This window comes from Podarcis tiliguerta, assembly GCF_965153285.1.
Source record: "Podarcis tiliguerta genome assembly, chromosome: 14".
In the NCBI taxonomy this organism is placed as follows: Eukaryota; Metazoa; Chordata; class Lepidosauria; order Squamata; family Lacertidae; genus Podarcis; species Podarcis tiliguerta.
Window position 1 is genome coordinate 43733313 of NC_139547.1, and position 15902 is coordinate 43749214.

Below are 15902 nucleotides of genomic sequence, written 5' to 3' on the forward strand. Positions count from 1 at the left end.
TGAGACAGTATTTAATACAACAAATCTTCCCTGGAACCAGAGGTAGAGTTGTTCCTCGCTTTCCAAAAAAGGAAGGGATGGGGATGTAAGAACATTTGGGATTTTAAAAATAATTTCCCACTATCTAAGTGTAAACTTGCAATTTATTGGCATTAGTTACAAAATAAAACATTAGATCATGATCTGTAACATCTGGGTCAGTAGGTGGGGTTTTTTCCTTTTTTGTGATGAGAAGTTAATATATTAGGAATCCCAAATTAACCTAACAACTCGCAAAGATCCATTTTTTCTCTTTGTGTTGAACGGTGGCATTTTGGATGCCATGCAGACATGTAAATGATCAGCTCCGTGTCCATAACTTCATCCATCCATAGGGCTGTGAGAACAGGCTCTGCCCCTCATCATTTTGCTTTCCTGCCTGTTCCACCTTTTCTGCTTCAGTCCTGGAGTTCATCCGATGAGATTAAAGCAAAACCCCTTTCGTCAAGATGTTGGTTGCTGTACTGTCCCTTTAAGATACCACATGCCACCCTGGCTTACACAGCAGTCCTGGAAGAAAGGGGAAAGCTGTTGAGAAGTATTGTTATAATCTTCTAAAGTAGACTTGCAACAGAAGATTTCTGCCCCCAATTGCATACCACCAGAATTAAGGTCAGTGAGGTGGGGTGGAGGGGTGAGGGAAGAGTAAACAGGCAGCCATTGTCCTCTCTAAGTTGAGAATACCAAGAATGTGGGGGAAGGAATACAGTAATTCTTACCATTTTCATTACAAACTAAACACTGCATAGCATTTTTTTAAATAAAAAAAGTGTGTCAACTTATTTAAAGCTTTACCAATTGCAAGCTTCACAAGGATGCAGAAATGCAAAATAGGTAAAGAGGCAGCGACTGCCGGATGTTGGGAGCCAACAAAAACTGTGGTCACCTGAGCCCTGTCCCTGTTCTGCACAACATCAGGGGGACTTCTGAGCACCTTCAATCTGCCAGCTGCTTTTACAGCTCTAAAACTCAAGTGGAGGGCTAGTCTGTGGGTTTGATACCTGCTTTTCCCCAGCTGTACATCCTTAGAGGAGAAATGGAGGTTGTCCTTTCTGTGCTTGACATAGTCACCTGAAGGAAGTTAGCCCCCAACCCACAGCAAGTGGATCTGTGGACCCCAGAAGGTTAGGAATGGCTGGGTTTAACTGGACTGTCAATGCTCATTCAACGAACCCAGGATTCTCAACATGTGCGTCCCACATGTACTTTTGAGAAACTAACAGGAAAGAAGCCATCATTCTCAACAGCCCCGAGCAGTTAAAAAAAGGGTATGTGGGGTGTATGTGTGTGTAATTCACTGCCACCCTTGCTACTTGCCAAGCTCCTCTAAACTGCACAACTCCAAGGACTCTTCCTCATCGCTCCCCGTGAGGTGAACAGGGCTGCAGCTTCAAGGGAGGCAACAACCCAGGGGAGCCACAGAGAAGAGCTGTTAGCTGAAAAAAGCAACTGCTTTGGTGCCTGCAGCCAACTTCTGTTGATACAATCTAGGCAACTGGAAGAATCCTCAGAGAACACAACCTGCCCTGGTAACACTTCCAATGGGAATCATTTGGCACCCCTTTACCACCTCCTACAGAAACAATCACAACACAGCATTGCAACTCGTTACCTGGCTGGAAGCGCCATTAAAGACCAGAAAGCATGAATCTGCTAATTGGTGCAATTAACTAATTAGCTGTCTGAATGCAGATTAAAGAGAGCAAGAGCGCATGCACTCCCAGGGATCACATCCAGCCATCTGGCCTGTCTCCTTTTCAGCTTCCCCACCAACCCGTGCTATATACAGCTCCCAAATCTACAGAACAAAACCGGTCAGATTAAGACACTAGATTGGGATCTGAAACAAAAGGTTGCAGTGTATAGGACACCCCAGTTAAGGAATCCCCCCAGCTAGCTGTATCCTTTTTTGGGAATATGCCATTCCACCTCACGCCCAGCGTAGCGCGGCCATTCACTGAGCATGTCTTTTCAGCTGCTGCGATGGCGGGTCCTTACTTGTGCAAGCCTTAGGGGTTTCCCCCAAAGCCTGCTGATATATCCATGGAAGAATCATTCTGGTTATATGGGGACTGGTATTCACCTCTGAAGTCTGGAAGTGAGGGGGAATATGGCTAGGCAACTTTAGACCTGAGGGCCAAATGTGGCCCTCCAGGTCTCTCTATCTGGCCTCTCCCTGTTCGATCTGTTTTTGCCTGGCTGGAATGTGACCTTGAATTCCAATGCCTCTTGTTCGCCTGGAAAGAAGGTACAAAGGACAGCGAAGGTAATTTACATTTGTTGCTCCACCCACTTTTGCCCTTGGCGCTGCCCATCATCAGTATGTGGCCCCCAGAAGGTTGCAGAGCAGGGTATGCGATCCTTGGGTTGAAAATGGTCCCTGAACTCCAAGAATATTCTACAGGTGTGAGGGCATCAATGGGACCCCGCCTCCCAGGGTTATTAAAAGCCTACCTAGGGATGGGGGCAGCAAGATTTCCCAGGATTCGTGAAACCAAGAACCATACAATCCGCAATATTGGAAGTTTCCGAGCACAATTCAGTGTTGGTGTTGACCTTTAAAGCCCTAAACGGTCTCAACCCAGTATACCTGAAGGAGCATCTCCACCCCCATCGTTCTGCCCGGACGCTGAGGTCCAGCACTGAGAGCCTTCTGGCGGTTCCCTCATTGCGAGAAGCAAAGCTACAGGGAACCAGACAGAGGGCCTTCTCGGTAGTGGCCCCCGCCCTGTGGAACGCCTTCCCATCAGATGTCAAACAGATAAATAACTACCTGATATTTAGAAGACATCTGAAGGCAGCCCTGTTCGGGGAAGTTTTTAAATGTGTGACATTTTAGTGTATTTTTGGTCTTTGTTGGAAGCCGCCCAGAGTGGCTGGGGAAACCCAGCCAGAGGGGCTGGGTACAAATAATGAATTATTATTATTATTATTATTATATTATTATTATTATTTCTTCCCACCCAACAGTAGCGATTTATAGTTTGTTATAAAACAGCATTTCACAACTGACTGCACCTCTCGCAGCCACTCTGCAAAGAAGGTCACAGCTCGAGAAGAAGGGGACTTCAAAGCTTTGCAGGGCTTCAAACACTACCTTCCAGCCTCAATACCACAGCTGGCCCTTGCTCGGCTGCTCAATTGGCCAATCTAATAAATACTCTTTAAAGGTGATTTTAATTAAAGCTTAAGCAATATAGATGCCCCAGGTAGAGACCTGCTGTAAGCCAGTTATGCAATGCAATTAGGGCGATGGATTAAAAGTAAACTTAAAAGGCAACGGCCTTTGGGAATCGCCTTGAGCAAAGCAATCCAGTAATAAAGCTAAGTGTGTTATCACAAAGACATCAATGCATCTGCAAGTATCTGGACACACATGTGTGTAAACACGTTCTAGCAAATCATTAGAAATTTGCATTGAAAGAGCAGGTAGTGGTCTGTTTTCTACAATCGGGAATGGGCAGGTTCTGAAGAGATACTTAGGGAGCGGCTGCATCTGAATAGTAGAGCACATGCATTGCACACGAGTTCAATCCCTGGCATCTCCAGACACAAGTAGGGCACTTTGGACGCCAGCTGCCCATCAGCCTAGATCAGGGGTCAGCAAACTTTTTCAGCAGGGGGCCGGTCCACTGTCCCTCGGACTTTGTGGGGGGCCGGACTATATTTTGAAAACAAACCAAAAACAAATTTCTATGCCCCACTAATAACCCAGAGATGCATTTTAAATAAAAGCACACATTCTGCTCATGTAAAAACACCAGGGAGGCCCCACAAATAACCCAGAGATGCATTTTAAATAAAAGGACACATTCTACTCATGTAAAAACACACTGATTCCCAGACCGTCCGCAGGCTGGATTTAGAAGGCGATTGGCCTCCAGGACTTAGTTTGCCTACCCATGGCCTAGATAATACCAAACTACTAGATGAACCAATGGTTTGACTCTACAGAAGTCAGCTTTCAAATGTTATGTTCATACCCCTAATACCAACCACCTCTCTTCTTTCCCAGAGTCTGTCTACTCCCTCTCTAGCTCTATTTGCAAAATGAATTAAGAGCAAGGGTGTGACCTCTAGATGCTACGGGACTCTCAGCTCCCATCAGCCCCAGCTTGCAAAGCCAATGGGCAGGGATGATGGGAATTGTAGTCCAGTTAAGCCTGGAAGGTTACCATCCCTGGATTAGAGAGGGACTGATCCTATTAACAGGGGGCCCGTTGACTGTCTCCTTTTAAAACTGCTTGCACGAATCCCATTCAATATATACCTTCAAGATTTTATCGATCTCCTGTTTATCTAGTTCCTCTCCGTATTCCCGGGCCAGCCGATTCTGGATGACGTTTCTGCGCACTCTGTAGTTTTTGGAAAAGATTTCGAGCAAAATTTGCCGGTGCTTTGAGAAAGAGAGAGAATGAGTGAACTTCAAGTTAGTACAAGAGGGAAACGAGAGAAAAAGCTCATGTCAGCATAAAACAAAACCTAGAGGCATAAGTATAATTTGCACCACTCTTTGATGACTTAGGAATAGAAACTGTCCCTCTCAGCAGATTCCTTCTAATCAATCCCGGACCAGCAGGATGGTCTATCAGCATCGAGAAACCAATTGCTCTATTCAGTGCATCATGCAAAACAACTGACTTAGCCAAGTCTCAGCCGGCTGCAAGAGATTCACCCCACTGCACTGATCAGAAGAGCAAGATCGAGAAAAACAACAACTTAAGTGCACTAATTTTAGAGCGGTTCAGTTCAGAAATTACAGCAAGGCTTGACTGGTGCCTAAATGGACAAACCATGATTTGAAACCAGCTGGAAAGTCAGAATTGGGAAGTCCGGCTCAAAGTAGATCCTGGTTTGTACCAGCTGTGAAGTAATGCCATGTCCATAGGGCTCAACCAGAGTGTATGGTCATCCTTGGCACTTCACAGCCAAGGAATGCACACAGCAGAGTGTTAATTCTTCATTGTCAAAGGGAACAAAGTCGCTTCTACTGCTCTGGAACAATAGCATCTAGGCAGCTATTTTCAGGTCCATGCTTTATGGAGCAGTTGCAGCAACTGGGGACCTCTCCCCTGGACCAGTTTATGTTCCTTCTTCCCCTGATGGGCTGCATTCACATTGCCTGCATAGAAGCTGTTTCTGCTCTTCCACTTCAATTCTCTCCTGGGTCTGGGAGACAGTGGTGCTGGGGAGAGTGAAGAAGCACTTGCCTTGCCTGCCTTTTCCTCCTCCTCTTCCTCCAGATCTGACTCTTTCCCTGCCGCTGATTCTTGCTTCCTGGCTGGCCCAGGTCCTCACAGACCACTGCCCCCTCTTCCAAATCAGACTCCAGCCTCCCTGCATCCTGCCTGACTGGCAGGGGTCCTGCAGGTCTTTTCCACCGCCTGCCACCCGACCCTTTTAACTGGAAATGCCAGGGTTGAAACTAGGACCTTACACAGGAAGCTGCCTTACACCAAGCCAGACCATGGCCCCTCTAGCTGAGTATTGTCTCCTCCAGGATTTCATGCCGGGTTCTCTCCCAGCCCTGCCTGGAGATGCCTGGGATTATAATCTTAGAATTGCAGAGTTGGAAGGGACCTTGAAGATCCTCTAGCCCAGCCCCCTGCAATGCAGGAACGTGCAGCTGTCCCAGATGGGAATTGAACCTGCAACCTTGGTGTTACCAACCCCACACTCTAACCAACTGAGCTGTGTTATACGCTTGAACCCGTAACCTTCTGCATGCAAAGCAGATTACAATTTTGAATACGCTCTACCCGTGAGTCACAGCCCTTCCGCATGACTATCTGCTTGCAGGAGGCAAAGCGAATATTTTCTATGCAGGAGGAATGAATGAATGAATTTATTATTTCGGTCAAAGGCCAGTTCCAGCCCACATACAATATCAAGGAAGTCATAAAACATGAAAGGGATACATTTGAATTTGCAACTGGGTATAACAGGGACGTGGATGGCACTGTGGGTTAAACCACAGAGCCTAGGACTTGCCGATCAGAAGGTTGGCAGTTCAAATCCCCATGATGGGGTGAGCTCCCGTTGCTCGGTCCCTGCTCCTGCCAACCTAGCAGTTTGAAAGCACGTCAACGTGCAAGTAGATAAATGGGTACCACTCTGGCAGGAAGGTAAACGGCGTTTCCGTGCGCTGCTCTGGTTCACCAGAAGCGGCTTAGTCATGCTGGCCACATGACCCGGAAGTTCTATGCCGGCTCCCTCGGCCAATAAAGCAAGATGAGCGCCACAACCCCAGAGTCGACCACGACTGGACCTAATGGTCAGGGGTCCCTTTACCTTTATAACAGGGACAATACATATATAGCAACAGTTTAAAAATATATAAATTAAAACTTAAGTCACTAAAATATAACCTAAAATTATCATTTAAAGCAGGAGGAATTATACGATCAAAGCAGCATATCATCAAGGGTGAATGGTACACTGAGCCCCAGAGGATAAAACCGCCTCTTGGACCAGCCTTTTTTCCTAATGAGCTGAAAGTGTGCTGCTGCTGACTGGACGACTGATGAGCAAATGCGTAAATGCTGCCGGGTGCCAATGTCCCTTGCTCTAGGCAGGACTCTGCTGAAGCAACAGCTGCAATTACCAGCTTACCTGATCGTACATGTCGCCAGCTTCCCAAAGTGCAAAGACCTTTTGTTCATCCAGCAACGCAGTCGTCTGCGGGGGAAACTAAAATAAAGAAATAAATAAATCAAACAGGTTGCACTGGTTAGGATTATTGGCTTTAGGGTATTTAAAGGCAGGATTGGAAAAAAGAATAATTCAATTAGGATTTTGCACCCGGGGGGGACAGAACGCAGAGGCTACAATCTTAAGCTTCAACTTAATGCAGGGAGAACAACAACTCGGTATCCCCTGGCAAGAGAGCAGTTGAGCGGAAAGCCTGTAAGACTATCTTGAGGACATAAGGAGGACTTAAAACTTGTTTACACAGCGAACTTTGCTTCTGTGTGTTTAAAGCAAAGGGCGGTCAATGGCAGCCTGCCCAACAATCACCACAAAGCTTTAGCATCTAGTGCCTGATCATTTTCACAGGAACCCCCCCCCCCCCCATTCTGATCCTATTACTGCCACCCCACTTGGATCCAAGCAAATAGGTTTGCCAGCACTTGGAGACGAAGAGGTCTAAGCTTTTCTACGTCACCTTCATTCATGCCTGGGCACATGCGCGTCTGACATGTGCTTAGATGGTGGCAGGTGACAAATACAGAACTTTTGAACCAGTCTCGTGGGGGCTCAACAGGACTCTTAGCGCCAAAGCTGGGGAGGTTTTCCTACACCCCTTGAGACAAAACACCCTATTTATTTGCTTTAGATTGCCTACAGCTCTGCTTCAACCTGGGGCATGGTCTAAAAAGCCTAAAAAGCATAATGCTGCCGTAATGCCTCCAGAGCACCGTAATTATGGAAAGGAAAGAGCAGGCTGTCAGTCTTTTCGGAGTCAAATGTTACGCATGACACACAACAACACAGTTTTTTAAAAGCATCATCACACCATACTTCAGACAGGTTTGCTCTGGGTCCTGGAAGGATGTAATTAAGCACCAACAACACCATATACTTTATTACAGTGACTAATGAACAGGTATTCAAAATCTTGAAGCAAAACGTTTTGGCACCCACCTTCAGCTTCTCTAATGTGATGAGCACCAGAAGCCAAAACGTTTTGCTGTGAAGATTTTGAATACCTCTGTTCTTTCATAGCTAATGATTTCTATACACAGTCTGATGGAGAGATTATGGGTTGGATTCAACGCTAGTCCTACTCGGAGAAGACCTACTCAAACAAACGGGCATGACTAATTCAAGTCTGTTAATTTTAATGGATTTACTCTGAGCAGAACTTAAGCTGGCTGCCTGCAACCCTGTATGTTTACCTAGCTGTAATATTCCAGCAAGTCACATTAACCACATAAGTTAACTCTAGAGGCCAAATATAAAATAACCCCAACCCTGTTGCAAGCACTGTGTCACCGCTATCAGTAAGCGGGAGTCCCTTTCACAGTTGCTCAGACAGTTATTGCTGGCCCTCACTACTCCCATCTGCACTCTGCATTTAAATCCGTATCATACCACTTTATACAGCCATAGAATCATAGAATTGTAGAGTTGGAAGAGACCCTGCGGATCACCGATTCCTGCAATACAGGACTATGCAGCTGTCCCATGTGGGCACCACAATTCAAGAAGGACACTGACAAACTGGAACGTGTCCAGAGGAGGGCAACCAAAATGGTCAAAGGCCCGGAAACGATGCCTTATGAGGAACGGCTAAGGGAGCTGGGCATGTTTAGCCTGGAGAAGAGGAGGTGAAGGGGTGATATGATAGCCATGTTCAAATATATAAAAGGATGTCACATAGAGGAGGGAGAAAGGTTGTTTTCTGCTGCTCCAGAGAAGCGGACACGGAGCAATGGATCCAAACTACAAGAAAGAAGATTCCACCTAAACATTAGGAAGAACTTCCTGACAGTAAGAGCTGTTCGACAGTGGAATTTGCTGCCAAGGAGTGTGGTGGAGTCTCCTTCTTTGGAGGTCTTTAAGCAGAGGCTTGACAACCATATGTCAGGAGTGCTCTGATGGTGTTTCCTGCTTAGCAGGGGGTTGGACTCGATGGCCCTTGTGGTCTCTTCCAACTCTATGATTCTATGATTCTATGACTGAACCTGCAACTTTGGTGTGTCACGCCTTCCCCCAAAGAATTTTGGGCGCTGTAGTTTCTTAAGGGTTCTTATGAGGTCTGTATTCCCCTTCACAGAACTACAATTCTTGGAGTTTTTGTGAAGAGGGATTAAACCATTCTGGGAATTGTCATAATAATAATAATAATAATAATAATAATAATAATAATAATAGCAATACAGTGGTACCTCAGGTTACATACGCTTCAGGTTACAGACTCCGCTAACCCAGAAATAGTGCTTCAGGTTAAGAACTTTGCTTCAGGATGAGAACAGAAATCGTGCTTTAGCAGCGCGGCAGCAGCAGAAGGCCCCATTAGCTAAAGTGGTCTTCAGGTTAAGAACAGTTTCAGGTTAAGTACGCACCTCCGGAACGAATTAAGTACTTAACCTGAGGTACCACTGCAATAACAATTATTGCTAATATTGCTATTATTATTATTTACTTATACCCCGCCTTTCTGGGTGGATTTCCCCAGCCATTCTGGGCAGCTTCCAGCAGGAGATTAAAAATACATTAAAACATCAGTCATTAAAAACTTCCCTAACCAGGGCTGCCTTCAGCATTGTAGTTCTGCGAAGAGAACAGGGGTCTCCTATCAACTCTAAGCACTCTAAAGAAGCCACAGCTCCCAGGAACTAGGAGCGGCAATTTGCGCACTTAAAATATTTGAAGCCGCTTTCATGGCAACGCGAAGATGAATTCATTCCCTATTAACAGCGCACTGGCAAAAAGATGGGTTTCCAGGCCAAGCAGTGCCCAGAGCTGTTGTATGCTATGATGTGAATCAGTTTTATTGCCTTTCTGAAGGAGTCCACCCCTACTTGTTAAAAACAAACACCATTCATAGCAACAGTTTTGCAGACGTGATAAATCTAATTCGCCAGTCTCCTAAAAGAAAGGACCACACTCTCGACTGCACCGCTTCCTTTGTCTCTCACTCCCTGCATTTGAAACAAGCTCAGTTTGGGTTCAATTCAGACACCGCGCCAAAATATACTGGCTTGCTTCAAGTAGGAAAGAATGCTGTTCCTCCAAAGTGCCATCTGCAGAGATTTATTACAGCCCAATGCCTTTTGGAACCTGGGTTCCTTTCTTCAGGAGCCACCTCAAATGGTGCCAAGATGGGCAGCAATAACTGTGCAAGATGCTTCACTCTGTCCTACATAATTTGGAAGTTTTAGATTCCTCCTAAAGGAACACAGCGAACTGTAGTTAATCCACCTAGTTGGTATTTTTCAGAACAAGTTTCTTCTTTTCATTTTAGGTTTCTGTGCCTCACTCCTAGATTTTTAACCTAGAACAGGTTAAACAAGCCACAGCAAGCTTTCCCTTTCACATGCCAGCAAGAGGAGACTAGAATTCACTTCCAATTTTAAACAAGCCACAGTTCCAGGGGTTCAGATGACCCAGGGAACTTTGGTTTGCTTAAAAAGAAGCTTTCCAACTTGGGTGGGGAGAACAGACAGGCACAGAACCTGTGGCCTTCCCGATGCTATTGGGACAACAATTCAAATCAGGGGCTGATAGGAACAGGAACTGTGCATTATCTGGTTCCCCACCATTACAGATTTGCATGAGGCCTGAATCAGGCCTCCAAGACGATTGAGGTGCAACATCAAACTATGGCTTGCTGCAATGTATGAATCAAAACTGCATGACTAATTATGGCACGCAGGTGGCCACCAAGCTGGGAAGTGGAGCAAGCTCTTATAAACAAGAGCTTGGGTAAACTGTAATTGGGAGTTACATCTTAGCCAACAAGTCATGGTTTGGGTCATTGCTCCATCCACCAAGCCCACTACTTGGGGCAGTACGTAGGGATTTTTTGAGGAAGGGGGGAAACCATGCAAACTGTTACTTGTTTGCACTTTTGGCTCGAACCTAAACTATGGTTAGCACAAACCAATCTTTGGTGTTATCTGTGGAGTGTTTGAGATACAACTGTGGTTTAAAATAGTTTGTGTCTTTCCATTTTCCCTTCACTCTCATTTCTAGGATATGGGTACCTCTAGGAAGAGGGGTTGGAACCATAACTATGGCTCAGCAGTCACACCAAACCGTGGTTAGCATTAATTGCTTGATGTTTAGTTGTGTTTTTATATTTTGTCGGAAGCTGCCCAAGTTACTGGGGCAACCCTGCCAGATGGATGGGGTATAAATAATAATAATAATACAAATAATAATAATACAATCCTGATGCTGGTTTGCAGTCTACAAAAAACCCTAGCTTGACGTGACATCACAGTAAACCATAAATGACATTCCTTAAACACGGTTTAGTGGGATAACTGAAACCTTGTCCTCTCCAATTCCAATGGTTATACGGTCCCTTACACATATGAGCTGTTTAACAAAGTGAAGCCCATCCTGCCCACTGCCCAGGCAGCTCACAATCCTAAGAGAGGGAAAGAGATAAAGAACACAAGGAGCAAAGAGCATGCAGAGATATAAGGATTGGAAAGGGACAGTGTGGCAGATCAGAAACCTATGTTTTAAAAGGGATATGCTAGCCCTTTATCCTGGTTTAAAATAGTCCAAGAAGGGCCCTGTGCAGACATAACATTTTAAACCTTAGTGATAACCAGGGTTTGCTGGTTTCTTAAGAACCATGGTTTAGCTTACCAAAAGCCCTGCTCCTGGAGGTCATGGAAAAAGAGGCAACTTTCAATACTTGTAACTGTCAATACAGTGGTGCCTCGCTAGACGAAAAGAATCCATTCCGCGAGTCTCTTCGTCTAGCGGTTTTTTCATCTTGCGAAGCAACCCCATTAGTGGATTAGCGCTATTAGCGGTTTAGCGGCTATTAAAGGCTTAAGGGATTAGCGGATTAGCTGCTAAAAGGCTATTAGCAGCTTAGTGCCTTAGAAAAAAGGGGTGGGGAGTGAAAAAAAATTGCAAGAATCGCAAGACATTTTCGTCTTGCGAAGCAAGCCCATAGAGAAATTCGTCCTGCGAAGTGCATTGAAAAACGGAAAACCCTTTCGTCTAGCGGGTTTTCCGTCTTGCGAGGCATTCGTCTTGCGGGGCACCACTGTACTTGTTTGTCGCTTTGCAAGCGGAGAAGAGAGTCTGGCTTTCTTCAAAGTTTACTCAGTGGGATTTTTTTTTAATCACATCTGTGGCTGCGGAAGTGCCTTGCGATCCAGAGGCAACAGCATTAATCTCATTCACAGGGAACATCATAAAACTCTCCCAGCTTAAAGTGCATATGCCTCAAAGCTCTGACTAACAAAGACCGATGAAACAGTCACTCCCTTCCAACATGCCAGCGCCTTTAAGCCATGATCGTTTTATTCCAGCTGGACAAGTAACTTCCTTAAATTACTGTTATAGACACAGATATACACAGTCAAATCAGCTACTCTTCCTTGTGACAAGATGGCATTTGTTCCACTCGTTAGCTACCTGCAGTTATGTATCACGGGCGCCGCCTTCTTCCTTACAGATCAAACGAAACGAGTCCAGGAACTCTGCATATTTTTTAATTACAACACGCAAGCACAGGAGGGAGTACTGGGTATGCAACTAAAAAAGTGGAGAAACCTGCCTTTTTCAAAGGTGGATTTAAAAGTCTGTGGGGACCTCAGATACTGGAATACTCCTTAATGAATGAATAAATAAATAAATAAATAAATAAATAAACAAACATTCCCTGCACACAGAAAACTAGCATATCAGGGAGGCATTTTTGTGTGGGGTGGTGGTATGAAGAAGCATTCCTTTGTATGAGAGCTCACCTGCAGCCTGAAAGGGTAAGCCCATGGAATTTGCCACCTCTGTAAAAACAAGGCCATTTAAAAACGCTATTAAGCTAGTTTTTGATGGAGAGAGCGTTTAGGTACAGAGTAGCATCCTTTGACTTTGGAGGCCCTGCTTCCGTGCTCATCAGAAACATCACTCAGGGCGGCAGTCATGAGAGACGGGGCATTCTCAGTCGTGGCCCCTCTGTTATGGCACTCCCTCCCAACAGAATTACGTATGGTTGCTACAATATGGATGTTCAGTGGGCCTTCAGAACTCACCTATTCTGAGCAGCCTTTGCCTCAAGCAGGGCTGGGGAACCGCTGGCCTCCCAGATATCCCTGGACTACAACAACCATCATCTCCAAGTACTGACAATGCTGGATGGGGCCGAGGGGAATTGGAGTCCAACATTTGGTGGGCCAGAGGTTCCCTGCCCCTGGCCTAAAAGGACTTAACGCTTGAAGGATTTTGAGATTTCTGAGCCATTTTAAAAACTATTTTATGGAGTTTTTGCCTAACTAGGAGAAAAAAAAACTCTGGTCCTCAGCCTCCGCTGCTTTGTGGTATACTTTTGGGAGAAGAAAGGGCTAAGGAGTCCGGAATGGAGTCCCCGAGATAGTTGGATGACGCCTTGTATGCCTCCTTCCGGAAACTCCTGCAGCCAAGCTGGCGCCAAATGCACCGTATTTTTCGCTCCATAGGATGCACCTGACCATAAGATGCACCTAGTTTTTAGAGGGGGAAAGCAAGAAAAAAAATATTCTGCGCAGACCATGTAAGCGGCTCTCGCTTTTCTTGCTTTAAACCCTTCCGTCCCTCCTCCCGCTTCGCTGAGAAGCCAGCAGAGCAAGCTGCGCAGCTCTCGCTGAAGCCAGCAGAGCAAGAGCCATAGCTGCGCAGCACCTCTTCTTCGGCTGGCTTCCCAGCAAAGTGGGATGAGGGACGAAAGGGAGCCCTTACAAGGGAGCACTGAGCAGAGCCTGGCAGCGGCTCTTGCTGGCTTTTCCGGGAGGTGTGGGAAGGGACAGAGGGCAGCCCGTCAGTCCCTTCTCCCACCTCGGGGAAAAGCCCCCAAGAGCCGCACACACGCTCCACGCGGCTCATGAAAGGGAGCGCTGAGCAGAGTCTCCCGCCTGCATTCGCTCCGTAAGACGCATACATTTCCCCTTACTTTTTAGGAGGGAAAAAGTGTGTCTTATGGAGCAAAAAAACACGATATTGTTCTGCTTTCCTTTGGACCACATCAGTGAGGCCAAAAGGGAGGGTTTGTTGCATGGGAGTGTACCCCAGGAAGGTCACTTTAGTGTTGATAACATAATGGTTTGACTTCACCCCCAGAGGTGCACGCCATTGTCTCTCAAGACTGATGCCAACAACAACTGATCCTTTTAAACAGGGAGATACCAGAGACTGTGCATGGGATCTTTTGCATGCAAAGCAGTTGCTCCAACACCAGGTATTGCCCCTCCAATAGCTTGCATTAAAAGGCTCTAGAACTGAACAACAGATCTGCATCCGAAAGCCTGCAGATAGTATTTCAGCAGCACATTAAAACAGAAGTAGAATTCCAGCTCCCAGGTCTCATGAGGGCCCTTCCAAACCGTGGCTGCCTAGCACCTCCATGACATCACAGCAGCCAAGCCAATGGACAGAAATACCATGACCCCACCTTTTGCACCAGCCCCCTGCCACATCAATTGAACCCGCCACTCACAGCAAGGCACTTATAAACAAAAAAAGGAGCAGAAAAATCACTTACAGGCACCATAATTTGTTTGCAGCCCATGTCCAACACCATGTCCTGCAACATTTTGTCGGAAATGCCGCTGAACAGGAGATTCCCAGGAGGCAGACTAGCCACATGGAGATTAAATAACCGTTTGAGCTCGTTCAGGGTTAGCACATACTGTTTCTTAAACGTCGCCGCCACAAAGGCTCTGAGTTCTTGCGTGACTCTCTCTTGGACCGGCAAGAGGCCGTTCACGGAGTCCACAGAGTTCTCTTCCGAATGGATGCCGTTGGCCAGTCCATTATTGAGGCCGTCGCAGACAGAGGTGTCCATAGGCTCCTCATCGCTCACGGGCTCCTCTTTTATACGGACGCCAAGTATGTCCACCGGGCAAGTGCCCTGGCTAGCTTTGCCCTCCGCTTTCAGCTTCAGGAAGTCCTGCTCCAACTGCCCATAGGTCTGCTTGACTCTTGCTTTCGCCAGACTGACCCGCTGCTCTCCAGAAACCAGCAAGGGGGCAGCTACAAAAAAACAAGCGGAAGGGGTGTGAGAGTAAACCGTGGTTTGAGTAATCCTTGGCTCTCATCCACCATCCCTGACCATAGGCCACGTTGGCAGGGGCTGCTGGGAGATGGAAGACAACAACATGTGCAAAGCCACAGGTTCCCCATCCCTGTATTAAGCACATGTGAGAAGGAGGCAGACCACACAAGAGTTCCTGAGAAAGAAAAGCAAGGTAGGGTGTCTAGGGAGCAAGTTCGATTACACCAAGGAAAACACCTGGGAAGGGATTGGTGGAAGAAGAGTCCGTTTCTAGCATACAACATACGTAGAGTCCTGCTGGTGCAAGCAGCTGGTTCTGGTGCATAAAGCCCTACAGAGCTTGGGAACATAATACGGCGGAAGCTTGGTTCTCGAACTTAATCCGTTCCGGAAGTCCGTTCAACTCCCAAAACGTTCAAAAACCAAGGCGCGGCTTCTGACTGGCGCAGGGGCCCCAGAACCAATAGCCGACAGCCGCAACGGATGTTGGGCTTCCGAAAAACGTTAGAAAACACTTACTTCCAGGTTTTTGGCATTTGGGAGCCGATTTGTTTGTCAACTAAGCTGTTCAAGAACCAAGGTACCACTGTATCTGAAAGATTGCCTCACCCCTTTATATACCCAATCGAGCACATGTGAGGACCTCCTGCAGATGTCACCTTATCAGGAGGTCTGCTCTGCACAATGCAGGCGTTGGGCTTTTAGTGTGGTGGCACCTGCCCCTTAGAAAGCACTCCCCTTGAATATTAGACAGGAGCTGTCCTCGCTGTCTCTTTTGCATCAACCCTCTTTCAACAAGCCTTTAAAGCTGAAATCTTTCTCAGTCTCGATCTCTATAGGATTTTTTTCAGATGCCTTCTTTAGATTGGTTCCCCCCCCAAAAAATATGTTTATTGTTTTTTGTTTTTTAAATAATATTTATTTCAATTTTCACAAATGCCAAAAAGTTTAAAAAGACAAAATACAATAGAGTAAGAAAGAAAAAACAAAAATTAAAATTAAAAAAATACATAAATATTGTTTTATCACTTGTTTGGAAGGGTGGGGTATAAATTTGATTTAAAAAACAGAATTAATCATTCATATTCACACACACACACACACACACACACACACAGGGTCCTTTGCAGAATTCAAGCCC

At 46.1% G+C, this 15902-nt stretch overlaps 1 protein-coding gene and 1 long non-coding RNA gene across 3 annotated transcripts in view; one reads left to right on the forward strand and one right to left on the reverse strand.

Moving 5' to 3' along the window:
• LOC310664579 overlaps positions 1 to 15902 on the forward strand; it is a 182905-nt gene that overhangs the window by 156635 nt on the left and 10368 nt on the right. The window lies entirely within an intron of this gene.
• POLR3E (RNA polymerase III subunit E) overlaps positions 126 to 15902 on the reverse strand; it is a 50416-nt gene continuing 34639 nt past the window's right edge. For both annotated transcript variants that reach the window (XM_083413523.1, XM_083413524.1), the window contains 4 exons: positions 14249 to 14739; positions 6652 to 6729; positions 4310 to 4435; positions 126 to 549 (listed from right to left, as the gene is read on the reverse strand). In XM_083413523.1, coding sequence (XP_083269649.1) covers positions 484 to 549; positions 4310 to 4435; positions 6652 to 6729; positions 14249 to 14739 — 761 coding nt within the window. In that variant the 3' untranslated portion in view covers positions 126 to 483. The remainder of the gene's footprint in view (positions 550 to 4309; positions 4436 to 6651; positions 6730 to 14248; positions 14740 to 15902) is intronic.